Raw genomic sequence first — 20,259 nt, 5'->3', positions numbered from 1 at the left:
AATCTTTTCGGACACCATAACCCCTCACATGAGGGAAACAATAGAAAGAATAAACAAATGGGACTTCATCAGACTAAAGAGCTTCTTCAAAGCTAGGGAAAACAGGATTGAAACAAAAAAAACAGCCCACTAATTGGGAAAAAATATTCACAAGTTATTTATCCGACAAAGGGTTAATCTCCATAATATACAAAGAACTCACACAACTCAACAATAAAAAAATCAAACAACCCAATTACAAAATGGGCAGGGGACGTGAACAGATATTTCTCCAAAGAAGATATACGGACGACCAATAGACACATGAAAAAATGTTCATCATCACTAATCATCAGGGAAATGCAAATCAAAACTACACTAAGATATCACCTTACACCTGTTAGAATGGCAAAAATATCCAAAACCAAGAGTGACAAATGTTGGAGAGGCTGTGGAGAAAAGGGAACTCTCATACACTGTTGGTGGGAATGCAAACTGGTGCAGCCACCATGGAAAACAGTATGGAGATTCCTCAAAAAATTAAGAATAGAAATACCTTATGACCCAGCCATCCCACTACTGGGTATCTATCCTAAGAACCTGAAATCAGCAATTCCAAAAGTTCTTTGCACCCCTATGTTCATCGCAGCATTATTCACAATAGCCAAGTCATGGAACCAACCTAAGTGCCCAGCAACTGATGATTGGATAAAGAAGATGTGGTATATATATACAATGAAATACTACTCAGCCATAAAAAAGGACAAAGTCATCCCATTCACAACAACATGGATAGACCTTGAGGGTATTATGTTGAGTGAAATAAGCCAGATAGAGAAAGAAGAACTCTGTATGACTCCACTCATAGGTGGAAGTTAACATATAGACAAAGAGAATTGATTGGTGGTTACCAGGGGAAACGAGGGGTGGGGGGAGGGCACTAGGGGTGAAGTGGTGTACCTATAACACGACTAATAATGATGTACAACTGTAATTTCACAAGGATGTTAACTTTCATAACCTTAATAAAAAAAAAAACAAAAATAAAACTACTGATTGCACCACTTTCAAACCCTTTATGGATGTAATATGTCCCCTTTCACCAGATCTACATTATAATTTTAGCTTTCTGGGAATTTTAGACACCTTTTAATTAATTTAATAGTTTGTTAACTATTTTGAATATTATGTTGCTTTCTGAAAGTAGAAGTATATGCTGCTTTTTCCTGAAAATGCTGCCTTTTAGATCCTCATGACTGGATAGGCGGTTAGGGCTCAGGCAGATGGCGACGTCTCCACCCAGCTGGGCCCATTCTTCACCCGGGAGTCCTGGGCGCTGGGGAAAGGGCCACAGAGAAAGGAGCCCATAGAGGACCTAGGGATGGCCTGGGATTCAGGGTGGCCGAGGGTGGTTTTAATTTCTGGATTGCCCTCTCCCGGTACTACATTTAATTGTCCTCAGACCAGTGCCTTTTCTAATCGCCTTTCCCCTCCTGCCCTTGGAATGCTAGTGTTTCGGGTACATGGGGGGAGCCTTGCCCAGCTGTGGCACAAGGATCTAAAAGGAAATCACTTACTGCTTTAGGGCATATCATTGCTAGTTTCTGGAATGCCTAGGGCAAAGCCACACGCTCAAATGATATAGGTCTGTTCCATACCACTCAGAAGAGCTTCTTGCAGTATCAGGGGCTGTCCATCACGAGGCAGGGCGATTCTTTGAGAAAAGAGTGCATTAGGTGCTTGATAATTGTGTCATTGTAATAAGGAAAAACAAAAACAAGAAAGGATAGAAATCCTTACCAAAACACTGGATCTTGTGCTGAGTGCTATGGAGGATACAAAGAAAGAAAGGACATTGTCCCCATGCAGAAGACATTTACAGTCCAGTGGACAAAGTCAGCCTGTGCAAACGTCACCAGTAACCCAAGGCTGAATGCTGATACTGTAGGAGGCCTCAGCTCTTGACAGCAGGGCGGCCATGGACACGCTGCTGAGTGGTGAGCTGTGTTGTGGGCAGCTGCCTCCTAAAAATAGAACATCATGTTTGTGAAGGATTGACTTAAATTAGACTGGATTCAAGGTCATGCATATGCTAATCCACCATCCTGGCCGATGCTTCTTTGTGTTCTTTGGAATCGGAGGTTGGAGTGTCAGGCAGCCGGGCATCACATGTACTATCAGACCACCTGATGGCCTGGCCTGAGAGTGTGTCCTGGCAGCAAAAGACTGAGAACAGTGGTTGTGGCCGCTCCGTTCCCTGGGAGCTGAGAGGGAGCAGGAGGCAGATCACTGTTTCCAGGGGCGGCTGGGCAGAGCTTGATGGTGGAGGCAGGACCGTGCCTTGAATGAAGGGTGGGGCTAGGTGAGTGAATCCCTTTACGAGAGGACGGTGGGAGGACAGGGGCCCTGGAGGGCTGGGAGCACAGTGCTCTGCCCGGTTCATGGTGGCAGAGTGTTAGAGGGAGTGTTATGGGAGGCCTTGAACCCTGGACTCATCTCCAGCACTGGCAGTGCCCACTCACCGCATAGTAGATGCTTAACAAATATTTGCTAAACGAATAGATTAATGAACTGGACTCTGACAACTGGACTTCATCCTGCAGGTGAGACAGGGAAGTTTTGACAGGCAGGTGGTGTTTGTGGCAAGTACTCAATGGGCTCTTCCCATGACACATTGAAACGTATCTGTCCTGGGTCTTGTTTCATTTGTAAAACTAGCCAGTCTGAAGAATCTATACCGGATGCTGATGAAAAGCAGCAGCTTAATATGACGTCTCTCCCAGCTGATGTCAGCATTCTGCAGCTTTCAAATGATCATCGCACGGCATATGGGGGATGTCAGGGGTTGGTGCAGGAGGGGGCCATTAGGGTCGGAGGATCTTTTAGGTCACCTAGATGTCTCTGTGGGGAACCATATCCTGCTTCTGTGCATCTCAGGCCTTGGCTGGCTTATCCCTTGATGGTCAAGATCCATAAGGCTTCATTGTTGTTTCTTCCCCTCTCTGGTCGGGCCTGGAGAATTTCAAATTCACAGAGCTGTCTGAACACTGGATTTCCTGTGCCTCGTCCTCCCTCCTGTTTTTCCAGCGGAGCTGTCTCCCTTGCCTGCAGCTGTCTGATAGTCCAGCTAAGTCCCTTAGAAGTGGCTCTGATCAAAATGGTAGCTCTTCCTCACTGCTGTGGAACAACTTGAAATAAGCCTCTCCATTCTAAGTTATGCTTTTCACTGCCCTGAGGCTTTTCTTATTCGATAGCTGGTTTTGTTTTTAAAGCAAAGCTAGTTAAAGGGATAGTTTTGAGTTGTTTTGTTGTCTGATCACCATCGTAGGAATCTGTAGCTGCCTAATTACAGTGACGAAACAAGTGTGGCGATAACCCTAATTACTACCTGCGCAGGGGAGCCCGTCCCCGCCACTGCTGCCCTTTAACACACTTTCCCGTCCCTGGATCATCAAGAGTCAGCTGTATTTCTTTGGAAAATTTTCCTTTGAGGCTGACTTGTGGTACGCTCCCTCTTAAGATGTTATGGACAACTCTGGGGGAAATGGAAAGCCTTGACTCGTTTGAAACTTTTACAGAGAGAATCCTGCTACTTAGCGCCTCCGTGCTGAGGCAGGCAGCTGGAAGGCAGTCTTGCTTTTCCCGCCGTCAGGAAGTCCTGTGAGCTTCAGGTTTGCATTTGGCAGCAGCGTGTGGTATTTTCGGAGTTCCAGCACAGAGCTGGGTACACATCACGTTTCACTCCTTGGACTGTTGATGGCTGCAAAGCCGTGGTGGCCATCCGTCTCTGTCAGAGCTTGTCACTTGCTTCTTTATGATCACAGCTATTAATACTCTCTCACTTGATCTGACCAACTTCGGGGGGGCCAGAGCTCTGGTGTCCCTGTACTTCTGCCCTGCCCTTCTTGACTATGTTTGAAGAGCCGGAAGCATCAACTCTGGTCTGCCCTGGTCTGTCCTGGGTGGATGAATCGCCCGGGTCATCCCTAGACCTGATTGTGGTCTCTCATTCTCTGTGGCTGTGGGATCTTGGGCATCTGTGAACTGTTATGTAGACAGTCTTGGCAAGTGGGGGTCTCATCAACAGCTGGGGGCTGGGCTGCAGTGCCCCCTCTGTAACCATGCATCCCTTTTCCAGGACAACTAGTCAGAGCGGCTGAGTTGGTTTAATCACACTAACTTGGGTTTGACTTCGGGCTCTGCCACTCATTGATGGTGTGACCTTGGACAACATTTTCTGCCTCAGTTTATGCAGCTGTAAAATGGGGACAGGAATAGAATTTGCCTGCAGAGTTGTGATGAAGAGAAATGAGAAAATGTTTAGAAATTTCCAAGCACAATGCGAGGCATATAGCAGGTACCCCAAAAAGGTATTTATCATTAGAGAATTTGCACCCCACTTACTTTAATGATGACACCATTAGTGTTCTCCGAGCAGACTGTGTACAGTCTGTGAAACAGAGTTGTGGGTTTTTTAATTAAATTTTTTATTGGAATGGAATTTTTAAAACTAGACCCTCTAAATACATCTGCTAAATTCTTACCTGTACTACTATATTAGGAGCAACCTCAGAGCAGAGACTGCCCTGTAGCCCCCACAATGCCTTGAGTAGTGCTAGGCTGGTGGCTGGGCCCATAGATGCCACTGAAAATGGGTGGGTGGCATCTTCCAACTGTGGAGTCACTGCTGGCCTCGTGTACACAGCAGGCTCTGGCTGAGAGGCACTTGGAGATAATTGTAGGTTCACACATAGTTGTAAGAAGTAATAGAGAGATCCCACGTACCCTTTACCCAGTTTCCTCCCACAGTAACATCTTGCAAAACTACAGGACAATATCACAGCAGGACATTGATGTTGATACAGTGAAGATACCACCACAGGTTCCCTCATGTTGTACTTTTATAGTCACACCCATTTCCTCCTCCTACACCCTCCGTATCCTCTGGAAACTACTGATCTGTTAGAGCCTGGAAGGCAGAGCCTCCATCCCAGCCTTGCACCTCTTCCCATGGGATGAAATCCTATTGACTGACTGATTGTGAGAGTGACGTAAATATCTATATTAATGAAGCCATATCACTTAAAAAAAATGTCATACAGGCAAACCTAACCCTGAACTGAGACAGCGAGTTCCAGAAAAAGTGGCCAAAGAATTTTATTACATTAGGGAAAATAAAGACTTATGCTGTTGGTTTCAAAGAAGCAGGAAATCTCAGCTAAATCAAGAAAGGGTTAGGGGTTGTTATTTTCACGTACTATTGAATTTCTCTCCCTCAAAGTGATCCCCTGGCTTTTATTAGGTGCTTTTGAATATTTTTATTCCTTATCTTATTTGAGTATTACCAATAATTTATCTTAAAATATTCTGGCTACTACAAATATTTACTTTACAAGGATTTATTGCATCCATACAAGGATTTCTTGAGGTGACAGCATTTCCTTAGGGATTTCAGTTTGGAGTCCCAGAAAGAGATTAGTGGAGAAAGTGGAATTTGATGTTCAGAAATGTTCTAGAAAGTTGGCTAGGATATGCCAGTCCTGCTGGGACTACCAGAGAGTTCTCAGGCCTGCCACAGCCGCCCACTCACGCTGTGTTTCCGTTCCCAGGAGCCGGGGTCAGAGAGGACGTGTTTCTCATTTGGAAGGAGATGGAGGAAGCCTGCAGCACGCTGGCCCAGATTCAGAGGCTGGTGGCTGAGCTTCCCAAGTCCGCCGTGGCCACAACGGACTGTGGTGGGTGCTGTTTGTGGTGACGAGTGTGAAAGAGTCATGACCGTTAGTCGTTGCGGATGGGGGACTGTTTCCATGCTCCTTACCAAGGAGAGCTCCTGAGGCCAGCTGTGAGGAGCTCCTGAGGAGAGCTTCCAGAGCTGTGCTATAGTGTGTGTGTGTGCGTGTGTGTGTGTGCGTATATGTAGGTTGTCAGAAAAACCAGAGCTGGACAGTAGTTAAAGTGGTAAAAGCAGATTCTATTCAGGAACTATTGTAATAGAAGAAAAGAGACCTCAGGACTGGGCTCAGTTGTGAAAACAACATGGACAAGTCAGGACTTAGAGCCAGGGAGCCGGGAGAGGCGTCGGTGGATGGAAAATTACTAAGAGGGAACCTCAGGGGTCGGGGGGATTTCTGGCTAAACCCACTTGACAGGATCCTCGCTGAAGACAGGCCGGGGTGATCAGACACCACCTGGGGGGCGGGAAGTATGAGGAATTTTTCAGATATTGAGGATGGGGGATTCTTGCTAAACTGACTTAGGATTTTTGCTAAAATTGGGTGAGGCAAAGACAAACACAGAAGTCCAAGGGTTGAGGCCACATTGAGCAGACGATTCAGAGGAGGCTGAGTTTGGAGTGTAAATCCCAACTCCGTCACTAGATTAACCTGAATTAATCTTCTTAAGCCTTAGTTTATTCTTCTGTTAAATAATTGTAATATTGGTCTTGAGGGATTATTGTAAAGATTAAGTAAAATAATGCCGGCTTTGCACCAAGCAGGCACTTGATAAAGGTAGGGAGCTGTGTACTGATCCCCCTTTCTGATTCCTGAGTTAGTGCAGGCTGTTCTCTGTCGGGCTCTGGTTTCATTTAGGGCACCCCTGGTAATAATAGTGATTAACACAGCACACACCTTACATGTGAGGCACTGTTCTAAGCTCTTCACAAGCGTTAGCTCATTTAATCCTTACCACCATCTTATAAAATAGACACTACTCTTATCTCCATTCAGGATTAAGTAACTTGCCCAAGGCCACACAGCGAGAAGTGATGAAGCTGGATTCAAAACCAGTTCCTCAGTAAAAATACCCATATCTGGTTCTCACCCCAGATGTTCTGACTTAATCTATAAGGGATGCGATCTGGACAGTGGGGTTTTTGAAAGCTCCCCAGATCACCATTAGGTGATCCTAATTGTGCAGCAAAATTTGGGAACCTCTGCCGGGCTGTCCTGCCTCCTGGTACCCTGCCTGTATTACAGAGGTGTCAGTCTGGGAGGAGAGCAAGGGGGCCATGCTGGCTGGGGACAAGAATGCAGTTGAAGAGCAGAGAGGGGGAGGGGACATGTGTGGAAGGAGGAAGAGTGTGAAGTCATGGGCAAGCTTGCCCTGTGTGACAGTAAGTTCCTGGGGACACTGAGTTTTTCCTGTGAGTGGGCGTCCTGACTTGGTCCTGGGGCAGCAGCAGCTGTGCTTGCTATGCCAGGACCATCTCTCTGGGGTTCCCAAGGAGGGGCCTCATCAGGCTTGTCTGGAAGGGCTGCTGTCTTGTAGCGACACCCCATTCAGTACAAACTTAGAGTCAAGAACCCAGAGAGTCCTCTGTCCTCCTGAGAGAATAAAAATAAAGCAGGGGGACCTGGATTAAAGTAAACACCCAGGCCTGGCAAAGAGGCTGGTGAGCCTGCTGCTAAGGGGTGTGTTTTGAGGAGTGTTATGGACTGAATTGTGTCCCCCAAAATTCATATATTGAAGCCCTAACCCCCAATGTTACTGTATTTGGAAACAGCGCGTTTAAGGAGATAATTAAGGTTAAATGAGATTGTAAGGGTGGGGCCCTAACCTGATAGGACTGGTGTCCTTATGAGAAGAGGAAGAGATGCCAGAGACCTCTCTCTCTCTGCGGGGGCACAGAGGAAAAGCTATGTGTGTTCACAGCAAGAAGGTGGCTGTGTACAAGCCAGGAAGAGATGCTGCACCAAAACCCAGCCCGTGGGCACCTTGGTCGTGCACGGCCAGCCTCCAGAACTGTGATAAAATCAAATGCTGTTGTTTGAGCCACACAGTCTATAGTATTTTGCGATGGAGCCTCAAGCAGACTAATGACAGGGAGTACTTAAGCATGGGAGAGTTAGTCCTGAGGGTTGATAGGAGGTTTTTAGACGTTATTAGTGAAGAAACAGAAGCACTGTTGGCCTCTGTAATCAATAAAATGGTAGACCATCATCCCTTTGTTTCAATCTAAGACACACACACCCAAAACTGGAAACCAGAATAACTCCAAGCATGAATTTTCAAAAGATCCTTCAAATGTACCATTTCTATTTAAAAAGGAAAATTTGGTCAGTACCTTTCCACTGTTGGACTCCCATCAAAGCTTTTGTAACCTTGTCTTGGCCTCAGAGGCCACATGTACAGTGTCTGACCTGCTCCCGTTGCCACCCAAAGCCCAGTGTTTTTGGGTGCAAATGCTGTGTCAGCCCAAGACCCTATGTCTGCTTCATGTGAAGGCAGTGACCATCCCCTAAGTTTGGCTGCCAAAGCTCTGCTGGCCAGAGGAGGTTGGTTTCCATCTGGAGAGGGGAAGGGTCAGAATGGAGGAGGTCAGGCGGGATGCCATTGCATGTGGAAACTTCTTGTGAGTCAGACAAAATGTGGCTTCCTGGGCATAGCAGCCCCCACTTGACCCCTGGGCTGGATGCAGTAGCTCAGGGGCCAGCTCGCACCTATAGCCATAGGGCCACAAGGGAAGTTTCTGGCAGGGCTGATCCATCAGCCTGATGCCTGGAATAAGAAGATGGTGATGCCAGACCTTCTGGCCACTGGTAATTTTGACTTCTTTTAATTACCAAGAGCAGGTCATGAGAATTCCCTGGGGGAAAAACTGACAAAAATATATAAAACAATGGTTTTTAAAGACACTGGCTACCAAGCATTGAAGGCCAGTGCTTCCTGAGATACAGGGAAAATCCAAGGTGAGCTCTATGATTGTCCCTGCTTAATGCTTTGAGAGCATTTCCAGGCCATGGTATGGGGAGAAGGATCTGAGGTGGAACACAGCAAACTTCTGAGTTTGTGAGACAGCTAAGAATCCAGGGAGGCCATGATTTTTAGATTTCACAGGACAAAGTACCAGAGAACAGAGAGGCGCACAGAGAGAGAACTCTGGAAATCTGCAGAGAGCCACCCTTGAGAATTCGGCTCAATACTGATCAGCTCATTCTGTGAGAAAATGAGATAAGGCTGGGAAGATCCATTGGAAAGAATTGGAAAGAAAGTGCTTGGAGCTCACACAAGGCCAGGAACAGTGCCTGTTCTCACCAGCCTGACTGGAAAAATTTCCAACTCATGGGGCACTGGTTAGACTACTTGGGAAGGTCTTGCCTCAGTAATGGCCAGCCTTAAACTGAGCTCTGGGTCCTCCTGAGAAATCATCAAAGCAAGACATGAAAGGAAAGAATTTCTTTATAGGTAACTTAACCACCTCTCAGAACAAAGCCCAAGAAAATTTATAAGAATACAGAAATATCTGGTATCCAACAAGGTAAAATTCATGATGACTGGTGTCCAATCAAAGATTACTAGGCATGAAAAGAAGCAGGAAATGTGTCTCTTAATAATCAATCAGAACTGACTGGGAACTGACATAGACATTAGAATTGGCAGAAAAAGACATTCAGTTATTATAAACATGTTCCATATGTTCAAAAAGTAGAGACAAGGAAGATACGAAAAAAGATACATATTGAACTGTTAGAGATGAAAACTTTTAGGGAAGAAAATATCTTAGCTGAAAACATGCTGAATGGGATGAATGGCAAATTAGACACTGCGGGAAAAAAGATTAGTGAACTTGAAGACATAGCAATAGAAACTATCCAAAATGAGACACATAAAGAAAAATAATAATAAATAACAAACAAATGAAAAGCAAGCAAATAAGATAGCATCAGTGAGCTGTGGAACAACTTCAGGTGGCCAAATATACACATACATAGAACTCCTGAGGTGAGGAGAGAAAGGGGAATGGAAAAATATTTGAAGAAATAAAGATTTAGAAATTTCCAAATTTGATGAAAACTATAACCCAGAGATTCAAGAAGTTCAATGAATGCCAAGTACAAGAAAATAGAGAAACTGTACCAAGGGACATCATAATTGATTTGTTCAAAACCAGTATACAGAGGAAATCTTAAAGCCAACCAGAGGGGAAAAAAAAGACATGTTACGTACAAAGGAACAAAGATAAGCATAACGCAGGTTTTTTGTTGCAAGTGAAAAAACAGTGGAGCAACATCTTATTTTTTTTCATTCAGTACCTTAAACTTTCAATCTAGAATTCTATATTCTGTGAAAATATCTTTCAAAAACAAAGGCAAAATAAAGACATTTTCAGACATAAAAAGTTGAACGAATTTATTATCAGCACATCTGCACTCCAGAAAATGTTAGAGGAAATCCTTTAGGTGGGAGGAGAATGAAGCTTTTATATGGAAAAATGAATGGAAATATGGATCTATACAAAGGAATATGGATATCTTTAAAAGACAATTGACTTTTTAAGCAAAAATAACAGTGTACTCTGGGATCTATAATGTATGTATAAGTAAAATGTGTGACAACAATAGCATAAAAGCCAGGAGAGAAGTAGCAGCATTATTCAAAAGTTCGAAAGATGAACAACCCAAATATCCACCAACTGATGACTGAATAAACAAAATGTGGTATTTATACTAATTTGTGGTAATTTATGGTATTTATAGATTGGTATTTATTTATAACCAATGGAATATTATTCAGCCTTAAAAAGGAAGGAAATTCTGATGCATGCTACAACGTGGATAAACCTTGAAGATATTATGCTAAGTGAGATAAACCAGACACAAAATGACAAATATTATATGATTCCATCCATGTGAGGTAGCTAGAACAGTCAAATTAATAGAGACAGAAAGTAGAATAGTGGTTGCCAGGGACTAGGGGGAGAGGGAAATGGGAGTTATTATTTAGTGGGTACAGAGTTTCCCTTTGGGCTACTGAAAGAGTTCTGGAGTTAGATAGTGGTGATGGTTGCAAAACAATGTGAATGTACTTAATGCCACTGAATTGCACACCTAAAAATAGTTAAGATGATAAATTTTATGTTATGTATATTTTACCACAATTAAACAACAACAACAACAAACCACTGCATTGCGAAAAAACCCAAAAAATCTAGGAGGAGAGAAATGGAAGTATACTATTGTAAGGTTCTTGTTCTATGCATGAAGTGGTATAATATCAACTGAATTAGACTGTGATACATTGAAGATGCATACTATAAACTTAAAATAACCACTAAGTAACAAAACAAGCCAACAAAGGACATAAAATGGAACTTAAAATACTCAATCTAAAAGCTGTCAGAAAAAAAGAGAACCAATGGCAGATAGGGCCAATAGAAAACAAATAGCAAGATGATAGACGTAAACCTAACCATACACGTGTCAAAACTTACCAATTAGTACATTTTAAATGTGTATGGTTTATTGTATGTCAATTATACCTTAACACGGCTGTTAGTAAAATGAAAAAGGAGGATGTGGATCACTCCTGAGATGCTGAGCTGTTCAGAGATGTTGGTGTTGGTACATTTGAGCATTCTATGTGTGTGTGTGTGCGTGTGCGCGCGCCAGGTATGACTCTCAAATGAGAAGACGGTTTTTCTCACAAAATGTTCAAGAATTTGTCCAAAGTTAGGGAGACTTCTTTGGGTGATGCAGCAGCTCAAAACATTTCATTTGGAATAACCTTCACAGCCATTTTATGACTCACTAGAGATAATTGATCTAATCATGTTGTGTAGTCGTGCCAAGATTGGATTCCAAATACTTGGTTGGTTCAAAATATCACACTCAATGTCAAAAGACAAGGGGCTAGAGGCTCATTCAAGCTCTGCAGGCAGTTCCAACCAGGAGCTCTACAGGAGCTTTGAGCACTTTTCTTTTTTAACAAGTGGAGAGGGAGACAACTCTCATTTTTATTGGTATTTTGTTAAATAACCAGATTTCTCTGTAGTTGTGGGTGGTGGTGAAGTACACATGTTTAGAGTTAGAAAGATATTAATCCTGGCTCTGCCCACTCCTGTGTAACCCTGAGCAAGACATTATTATCTGTGCCTCAGTTTCCTTATTTGCAAAATTGAGATGATAATGATAATATCTACCTTATGGGGCTGTTGTGAGAATTAAGAGAGAAAATACATGTAAAACACTTAGAATTGTGCTGGCATATAATCAGAATGCAATGACAGCTTAAGAAAAGGTTAATCCACTTATTTATTCTTTCATTTATTGAGTGCTTACTATGTGTAGCTCTGTGCTAGACAATGAATATAACAGTGAGTAAAACAGACATGGAACAGGTCCTTATAAAGTAGGACCTTGTACCATTTCTTGCTCAGTGAGGGTAGAAAATCAGATGCACTTGGAAGTATAATTACCAACTGGGGTAGTATGACTAAGGAAAATGTGAGCTCTTGAGCTATTCTCTGTGGTCAAGGAAAGCTTTGCTGAGAAAATCACATTGGAGCTGATATCTGAGTATTGAGGAGGCTAGTTAATGAGGTGAAGGGGTTGGGGGTAAGGGGAGAATGTATGCCAGGCAAAAGAATAGCACATGCCAAGGTCCTGAGGCAGGAACGAGCATGGCACTTTAGAAGAATTGGAAAAGATGCATGTGGCTGGAGCTCAGATTTCAAGGCAGCAATAGGCCTGTGATGAGTCTGGAAAGGTAGGTAAGGACTGGATCTTGCTCAGTCTGGAGCCCATGGTATGAGATGTCAATCCTTAATTTCAGACCATTGGGGAGCCATTGGAAGATTTTAAGCAGAGGAATGATAAGATCAGACTTGCATTTAGAAAAAAAGTCACTTTGGCTACTGGGTGGGAAACAGATTGGAGAGGAGAGGCCGAGCAAGGATGAGGGAAGAGAGTTAAGATGTTCGTATAGATGAGACATGATGGCATCTTGGTCTAGCGTGGTAGCATGTGAAGGATAAGTGGGCAGATCTGAGGGAAAATTCAGATATTGAACTTAGCAGGGCTTGGGAGTGAGGAAGATGTAGGTGTCAGAGCTAAGCTCCTATATGGATATTGTGCTGAGGGAATGCTGGAGGAGAACCGGGTTTGGGAGAAAAGATGATGAGTTTTGTTTGGAAGTATTAAGACTGAAGCCCCTTAGAGAGACCCAACAGATAAGTGAGGGAGGCAATTGACTCTGCAGGTCTGGAGTTCAGATAACTGTGAGTGACATGCTGTTGAGGTGAAGTGAACATTCTTGCTATAAAGACAAATATGGGCCCATCAAATGGGAATCCCATGTTTCTGAATCTCTGACCCCAAGTTCTTTAGATTCTGATATCCACAGAGAAGAACATATCATGTGAGTTTTCTGTTCTGTATCAATGATGTCCAATCACTGTATTAAACAAAGACTATTTTACCAACATGATGACTTCAGGTTTGAAGGCAGAACAGACTGATTTGCACAGCAGTTGTACATATTTACCTTCTCAAGAGTATCTTCCCTTTTTGTTCAAGTAGGACTGCGGGATGAGATCTGTGGTTGGGCACTGCTGGTTTCTTATGCAGCCAGAAGCAAATGGCACACTTGTCAAAGTGCTCACACTTAAGGCAAGGCAAGGGGGAAAATAATATTTCTTCCCAGAACTGCCATTTTCCCAGCATGGCTTTCCACCATTAGAGCCCCTTACAGTCAAATGAATATTGACAAGCTGATTAATAAGCAGCAAGTGAGAAGGCGAGGATTTTGTTTAACTCAAACAGATATTTTCTCATGGGTAGCGAGCTCTATATTTTCCAGACAAAAAACGCAAACAGAAAAACATCTGTATAAGAATTGCATGTAATACTTCCAAAAATCAGAGTTAAAGCTCTCACTGAAAACTTTACCCCAAAATGTGGGAGAAGAATTAGTTCATTAGGATTCTGTAGATGTGATGCATTTAATTTAGGAAGCATACTGGAATGTAATACAAGGTATGATGAAATGTTAAAGCTAGAATCATGTTACTAAAAGGTGACTGTGGTATATGAAAATGCAAATTCAACTTATCAAAATTTGTGGAATGCAGTGAAAACAGTGCTTAGAGGGAAATTTATAGCACTGAATGCATAAATCAGAAAGGAAGATAGATCTAAAATCAATAAGCTTCCACCTTAGGAAACTAGAAAAAGAAGAGCAAGTTAAATCCAAAGTACACAGAAGAAAAAAATAATAAAAATTAGAGCAGAAATAAATGAAGTTGACAAAAGAAATTAGTAGAGAAAATCAACAAAATAAAAGCTGGTTCTTTGAAAATATCAATAATATCAATAACCCTCTAGCCAGGCTAACCAAGAAAAAAAGAAAGAACACACAAATTACAAATATCAGAAATGAAAGCAGACACATCACTAGAGATCCTGTGGGAATTAAAAGGATAATAAAGGAATATTCTGAACAACTCTATGTCTACAAATTTGATAATCTAGATGAAATGGACCAATTCCTTGAAAGACACAATCTGTCAAAACTTCCACAAGAAGAAGCAGTCTCAATAGGCCTATGTCTATCAAAGAAATTGAATCAATAATAATAACCTTCTGCAACAGAAAGTAGCAGGCCCAAAAAGAGAATCTTGAAAGAACAAGAGAGAATTGACTCATCACATGCAAGTTGTCCTCAATAAAATTAACAGCTGATTTCTATCAGACACCATGGAGGCCAGAGATAGTGGGATGAAATCTTCAAAGTGGTGAAAGAAAAAGACTGTCAGCCAAAGAATACTGTATCTGGCAAAACTATCCATCAAAAGGAAGAAGAAATTAAAACATTCAAGATAAACAAAAGCTGAGATATTTCATTGCTAGCAAATCTGCCTAACAAGAAATACTAAAGGAAGTCCCTCAGGATGAAATGAAAGGATATTAGAGGGTGACTTGAATTCACATGAAGAAATAAAGAGCACTAATAACGATAACTACATGGGTAAATATAAAAGACAGCGTAAATGTAGTTTTCATTTGTAACACCTCTTTTCCTCTTATATGATTTAAAAGACAACTGCATATAGCAATAATTATAAATCTGTGTTGGTGGAAAAATAGTATATAAAGATATAATTTGTATGAGAATAACAGCACAAGGAGAGGGGCGGGAATGGAGCTATCTAGGTGCAAGGCTTTTGTATACTATTGAAATTAACTTGGTACTGATCCAAGCTAGATTGTGATGTTAAGACATTAATTATAATCCTGAGGCCAGCCACTAAAACGTAACTTAAATAAGTATAGTAAAAGAAATGCCAAGGGAATTAAAATGGTATACTAGAAAATATCTTTTTAACATAAGAGAAGGCAGTAATGGAGGAATAGAGGAACAAAAAAGATTTAAGTCATATAGAAAACAAATAGCAAAATGGCACATGTAAATCCTACCATATCATTTATTATATTACATAAGAATCGATTCTACACTTCAATTAAACAGCAGAAATAGGTAGGATGGATTTTTTTAAAAACATGATCCAACAGTACACTGTCTACAAAAGATACACTTTAGATTGAAAGACACAAATAAGATGAAAGTAAAAGATGGAGAAAAATATGCAAATAATAAAGAGCTGGAGCAGCTATACTAATTTCAGACAAAATAGACTTTAAGACAAAAATTTTTACAAAGAGGCACATTGATAATAATAAAAGGGTCAATTTGCCAAGAAAGTATAACAATGATGAACATATATGCACCTAACAATAGACCTCCAAAACATATGGAGCAAAAACTGACAAAATGAAAGGAGAAATAGTTCAACAATAATAGTTGAAGACTTCAGTATTCCACTTTCAATAATGAATGGGATAAACTAGGCAGAAGATCAATAAGGAAACAGAAAACTAACACCACAATAAACCAACTAGACCTAACAGATACCTCTAGAATACTCTATGCAACAGCAGTAGAGCACACATTCTTCTCAAATACACCCTAAGTGTTCTCCAGAAGAGAACATGTGTTAGGCCAGAAAGCAAGTCTCAATAAATATGAAAGGATCGAAATAATACAGATATGTTCTCCAACCACAATGGATGAAATTGAAAATCAATAACAGAAGGAAAATTTGGAAATTGACAAACGTGTATGTTAACAACATACTCCTAAATAACCAATGGTCGAAAGAAATCAAAAGGGGAATTAGAAAATACTTTGAGGTGAATGAAAATAAAAACATGGGATTTGTTAAAACTTACAGGATGCAGCTAAGGCAGTCCTTACAAGGAAATTTATAGCTGTAAACACCTATATTAAAAAAAGAAAAAAGATCTCAAATTAATAAACTAATTTTCCACCTTAAGAAATTAGAAGAAGGGCAAACTAAACTGAAAACCTGCAGAAGGAAGGAAATAATAAAGATTAGAGAAAAAGTAAATGAAATAGAGAATAGAAAAACAAGAGGGAAAATCAAAGAAACCAAATGTTGGTTCTTTTAAAAGATCATCAAAATTGAAAAATCCTTATCTAGACTAAAAAAAAGAGTGAAGATTCATATTACTAAAGTTAGGCATGAAAAAGGGGGCATCACTGCTGGCCTTAGAGAAGTAAAAATATTTATTAATGAATACTATGAACAACTGTATGCCAACAAACTAGATAAACTAGATGAAATGGTCAAATTCCTGGAAACATATAAACAACCAAAACTGACTGAAGAAGAAATAGAAAATCTGACTATACCTATCATAAGTAAAGAGAACTGGTAAACAACACCTCACCCCCAAACAAAGAGAAATCCAGGACCAGATCACTTCACTGGTGATTTCTATTGAGTATTTAAAGAAGAGTTAACACTAATCCTTCACAAATTCTTTCAAAACATAGAAGAGGAGGGAACACTTCCCAATTCATTCTATGAGGCCTGTATTGTGCTGACACCAAAACCAGACAAAGACATCACAAGTAAAACAAAACAAAATAAAAAAAAAAAAACTATAGACCAATATCTCATATGTAGATGCAAGATCTTCAAAAAAATACTACCAAAACTGAATCCAACAACATGTAAAAGGAATTATACAACTCAATGAAGGAGAATTTACCCCAAGAATGCAAGGTTGGTTTAACACACAAAAATCAATCTAATCTAGGGGCTGGCCCAGTGGTGCAGTGGTTAAGTTTGCATGTTCTGCTTCAGTGGCCTGGGGTTCGCTGGTTCAGATCCTGGGTGCGGACATGGCACTGCTTGTCAAGCCATGCTGTGGCAGGTGTCTCGAATATAAAGTGGAGGAACATGGGCACATGTTAGCTCAGGGCCAGTCTTCCTCAGCAAAAAGAGGAGGATTGGCAGCAGATGTTAGCTCAGGGTTAATCTTCCTCAACAAAAAAATCAATCTAATATACTATGTTAGTAAAGGACAAAAACCACATGATCATCTCAATGGATGCAGAGAAAGCATTTGACAAAATCCAGCACCCTATCATGATGACCACACTCAACAAACTAGGAATAAAGAGAATCTATGAAAAACTCAGCTGATTTCATGCTTATGGTAAAAGAGTGAAAACTTTATCCTAAAATCAGGAACAAGACAAAGATATCTTCTCTCTCTACTTCTATTCAACATTGTACTTGAGTTTCTAGCCAACAGAATTAGGCAATAAAAAAAAATAAATGTATCCAGATTGGAACAGAAGAAATAAAACTATCTCTATTTGCAGATGACATTATCTTGTCTATAGAAATCCTTAGGAGTTTGACAAACTCTTACAGCTAATAAACAAGTTCAGCATGCTTGCAGGATAGAAGATCAATGTACAAAAACCAATTGTATTTCTCTACACTAGCAATGAACAATTTGAAAATAAAATTAAGAAAGCAATTCCATTTACAATAGGATCAAAAACAATAAAAAGCTTTGGAATAAATTTAATAAAAGAAGTGTAAGATTTTTACATGGAAAAACTTGCAAAACATAATTGAAAGAAATTAATAAGCCCTAAATAAATGGAAAGATATCCATGTTTAAGGATTTAGAAACTTAATATACTTATAAGTATATTAATATACTTATAAGACTTATAGCTATACTCCCCAAATTGATCTACAGATTCAATACAATCCTTATCAAAACCCCAGCTGGCTTTTTTTTTTTTTTGCAGAAATTGACAGGCTGATCCTTAATTCATATGGAAATGCAAGGGACCTGGAATAGACAAAAATAGTCTTGAAAAAGAAGAACAAAGTTGAAAGACACAGTATTTTCAAAATTTCTTGTAAAGCTACAGTAACAAACACAGTGAAGTACTGGCATAAAGATAGACATACGGATCAATGGAATAGAATTGAGGGCCCAGAAATAAACCCATCCATTTATTGTCAATTGATTTTCGACAAGGGTGCCAAAGCAATTCAATGAGGGGAAGAACAGCCTTTTCAACAAATGGTGCTGGGACAGCTGGATATCCACATACAAAAGAATGTAATTGAACTCCTACCTCACGCTGTATACAAAAATTTAACTCAAAATGGGTTAGAAACCTTAGTCTAAGAGCTAAAATTATAAAAACTTTAGAAGAAAACCTAGGTGTAAATATTTGTGACCTTGGATTAGGTGATGGTTTCTTAGCTACGACAGCTGAAGCACAGGCAGCCAAAGAAAAAATGGATAAATTGGTTTTCATAAAAATTTAAAACTTTTGTGCTTCATGAACACTAATGAGAAAGTAAAAGACAACCCACAGAATGGGAGAAAATATTTGCAAATCATATCTGATAAGGCTCTAGTATCCAGGAGATATAAAGAGCTTTTTACAATTCAACAAGAAAAAGACCAATAACCCAACTGAAAAATGGACAAAGGATTTGAATAATCTCTCCAAAGAAGGTATACAAATGGCCAATAAGCACATGAAAAGATGTTCAACATGTTATTAGAGAAATGTAAATGAAAACCACAATGAAATATTGCTTCACACCCGGGATGGCTATAATAAAAAAGACGGAAGTGTTGGCAAGGTATGGAGAAACTGGAACCTTTATACATTGCTCATGGGAGCGTAAAATGGTGCAGCCCCTTTGAAAATAGTCTGGCAATTCTTCACATGTTGAACATAGAGCTAGCATATGACCCAACAGTTCCATTCCTAGGTATATACTTAAAACATATGTTCTCACGAAAACTTGTATGTGAATGTTCATAGCAGCATCGTAATAGCCAAAAAAGTAGAAACAACCTAAATATCCATTAACTGATGAATGGATAAACAAAATGTGGTATTTATATACAACAGAATATTATGCAGCCGTAATAAGTTGTTTGGTACTGATACATGTTACAACATAGGTTAACTTTGAAAATATTATGCTAAATGAAAGAGGCTAGCAACAAAAGGCTATAATTTCTATGATTCAATTTACAGGAAATGTCCAGAATAAGCAAATCCATAGAGTAAATTCATGAGGGGAAGAGGAAAGGGGAAATAGAGAGTGACTTCTAATGAGTATAGGGTTTCTTTTTGGGGGTGATGAAAATGTGCTGGAATTCAATAGTGGTGATGGTTGCACAACTGTGTAAATAAACTAAAAACCACTGAATCGTATGATTTAAAAGGGTGAATTTTATAGTTTGTGAATTATATCTCAACAAAAATTTTTTAAAGAATACAGGAAATATTATGAATAAAAATAAAAAAAATACCTTGGCAATGGTGACACAAGATGAAAAAAAGTGGCAAATATTTTAATTTCCCAAAGGAAGCAGATCCAGATTGCAGTCTTGGTTTAATTCCAGGATTCCCACTCTGTTTCAGAGTTCCCATCGTCGCTACCACATGAATTTCAGGTTCTTAATCTAACGTTCCCAAACTCCATTAATCCTTTTCTTATTTCTTAATCTTGATTTTTCTACTTTATACCAAGCATCTTGAATTGCTCTGTGTTTATCTTGCCATGTCGTGCTATTTTTAAAGAAATAGTTGCCTAGGGTACAATTTGTTACCTACATCACTGATCCTTAACTATTTTCAGTTTATTTTAAATGCCGTTTTAGATGTGGACACATTAAAATGTGGCTTTCAAAATTCTCCTCTTGGAGTCTGTGCTCCACAAGTGGTTTCTTCTCAGCCTTCATGCAGGTCTGTCCCTAAACTGACTATTGCTCTAACTTCTCAGTAGCCGGTTGCAGGTGTTGTAGTCCAAACATTCCTCCTACCGCTGCCTCATCCACAGCCTACGTGTAATGTAATCTTTTTGGCTTCCTTCCTTCAGAATGAGGAGGCAGAAGAGAAAATGCGGGAAATGTAGAACGATGTCTTTGAGAGGGCATTTGCTCCTTGTGTAGGTCCTGCCCATTATTGGTGCTTTTTATTCTTTATTTTTATGCCTGCTTCTTTTTTGCCTCTTTATTTATTTATTTATGTATTTATGTATTTATGTATTTTTAGTGAGGAAGATTGGCCCTGAGCTATCATCTGTTGCCAATCTTCCTCTTTTTGCTTGAGGAAGATTGTCGCTGAGCTAACATCTGT

General features: G+C 40.2%; 1 protein-coding gene across 7 annotated transcripts in view; it reads left to right on the top strand.

Annotated features, from left to right (window-relative positions):
* VWA3B (von Willebrand factor A domain containing 3B) overlaps nucleotides 1–20,259 on the top strand; it is a 189,442-nt gene that overhangs the window by 44,835 nt on the left and 124,348 nt on the right. For all 7 annotated transcript variants that reach the window (XM_046660379.1, XM_046660380.1, XM_046660378.1 and 4 more), the window contains exon 8: nucleotides 5,589–5,714. In XM_046660379.1, coding sequence (XP_046516335.1) covers nucleotides 5,589–5,714 — 126 coding nt within the window. The remainder of the gene's footprint in view (nucleotides 1–5,588; nucleotides 5,715–20,259) is intronic.

This window comes from Equus quagga, chromosome 5, assembly GCF_021613505.1.
Source record: "Equus quagga isolate Etosha38 chromosome 5, UCLA_HA_Equagga_1.0, whole genome shotgun sequence".
Taxonomy (NCBI): Eukaryota; Metazoa; Chordata; class Mammalia; order Perissodactyla; family Equidae; genus Equus; species Equus quagga.
Note: the sequence above shows the minus strand (reverse complement) of the source record. Positions and strands in the feature narration are given on the sequence as shown.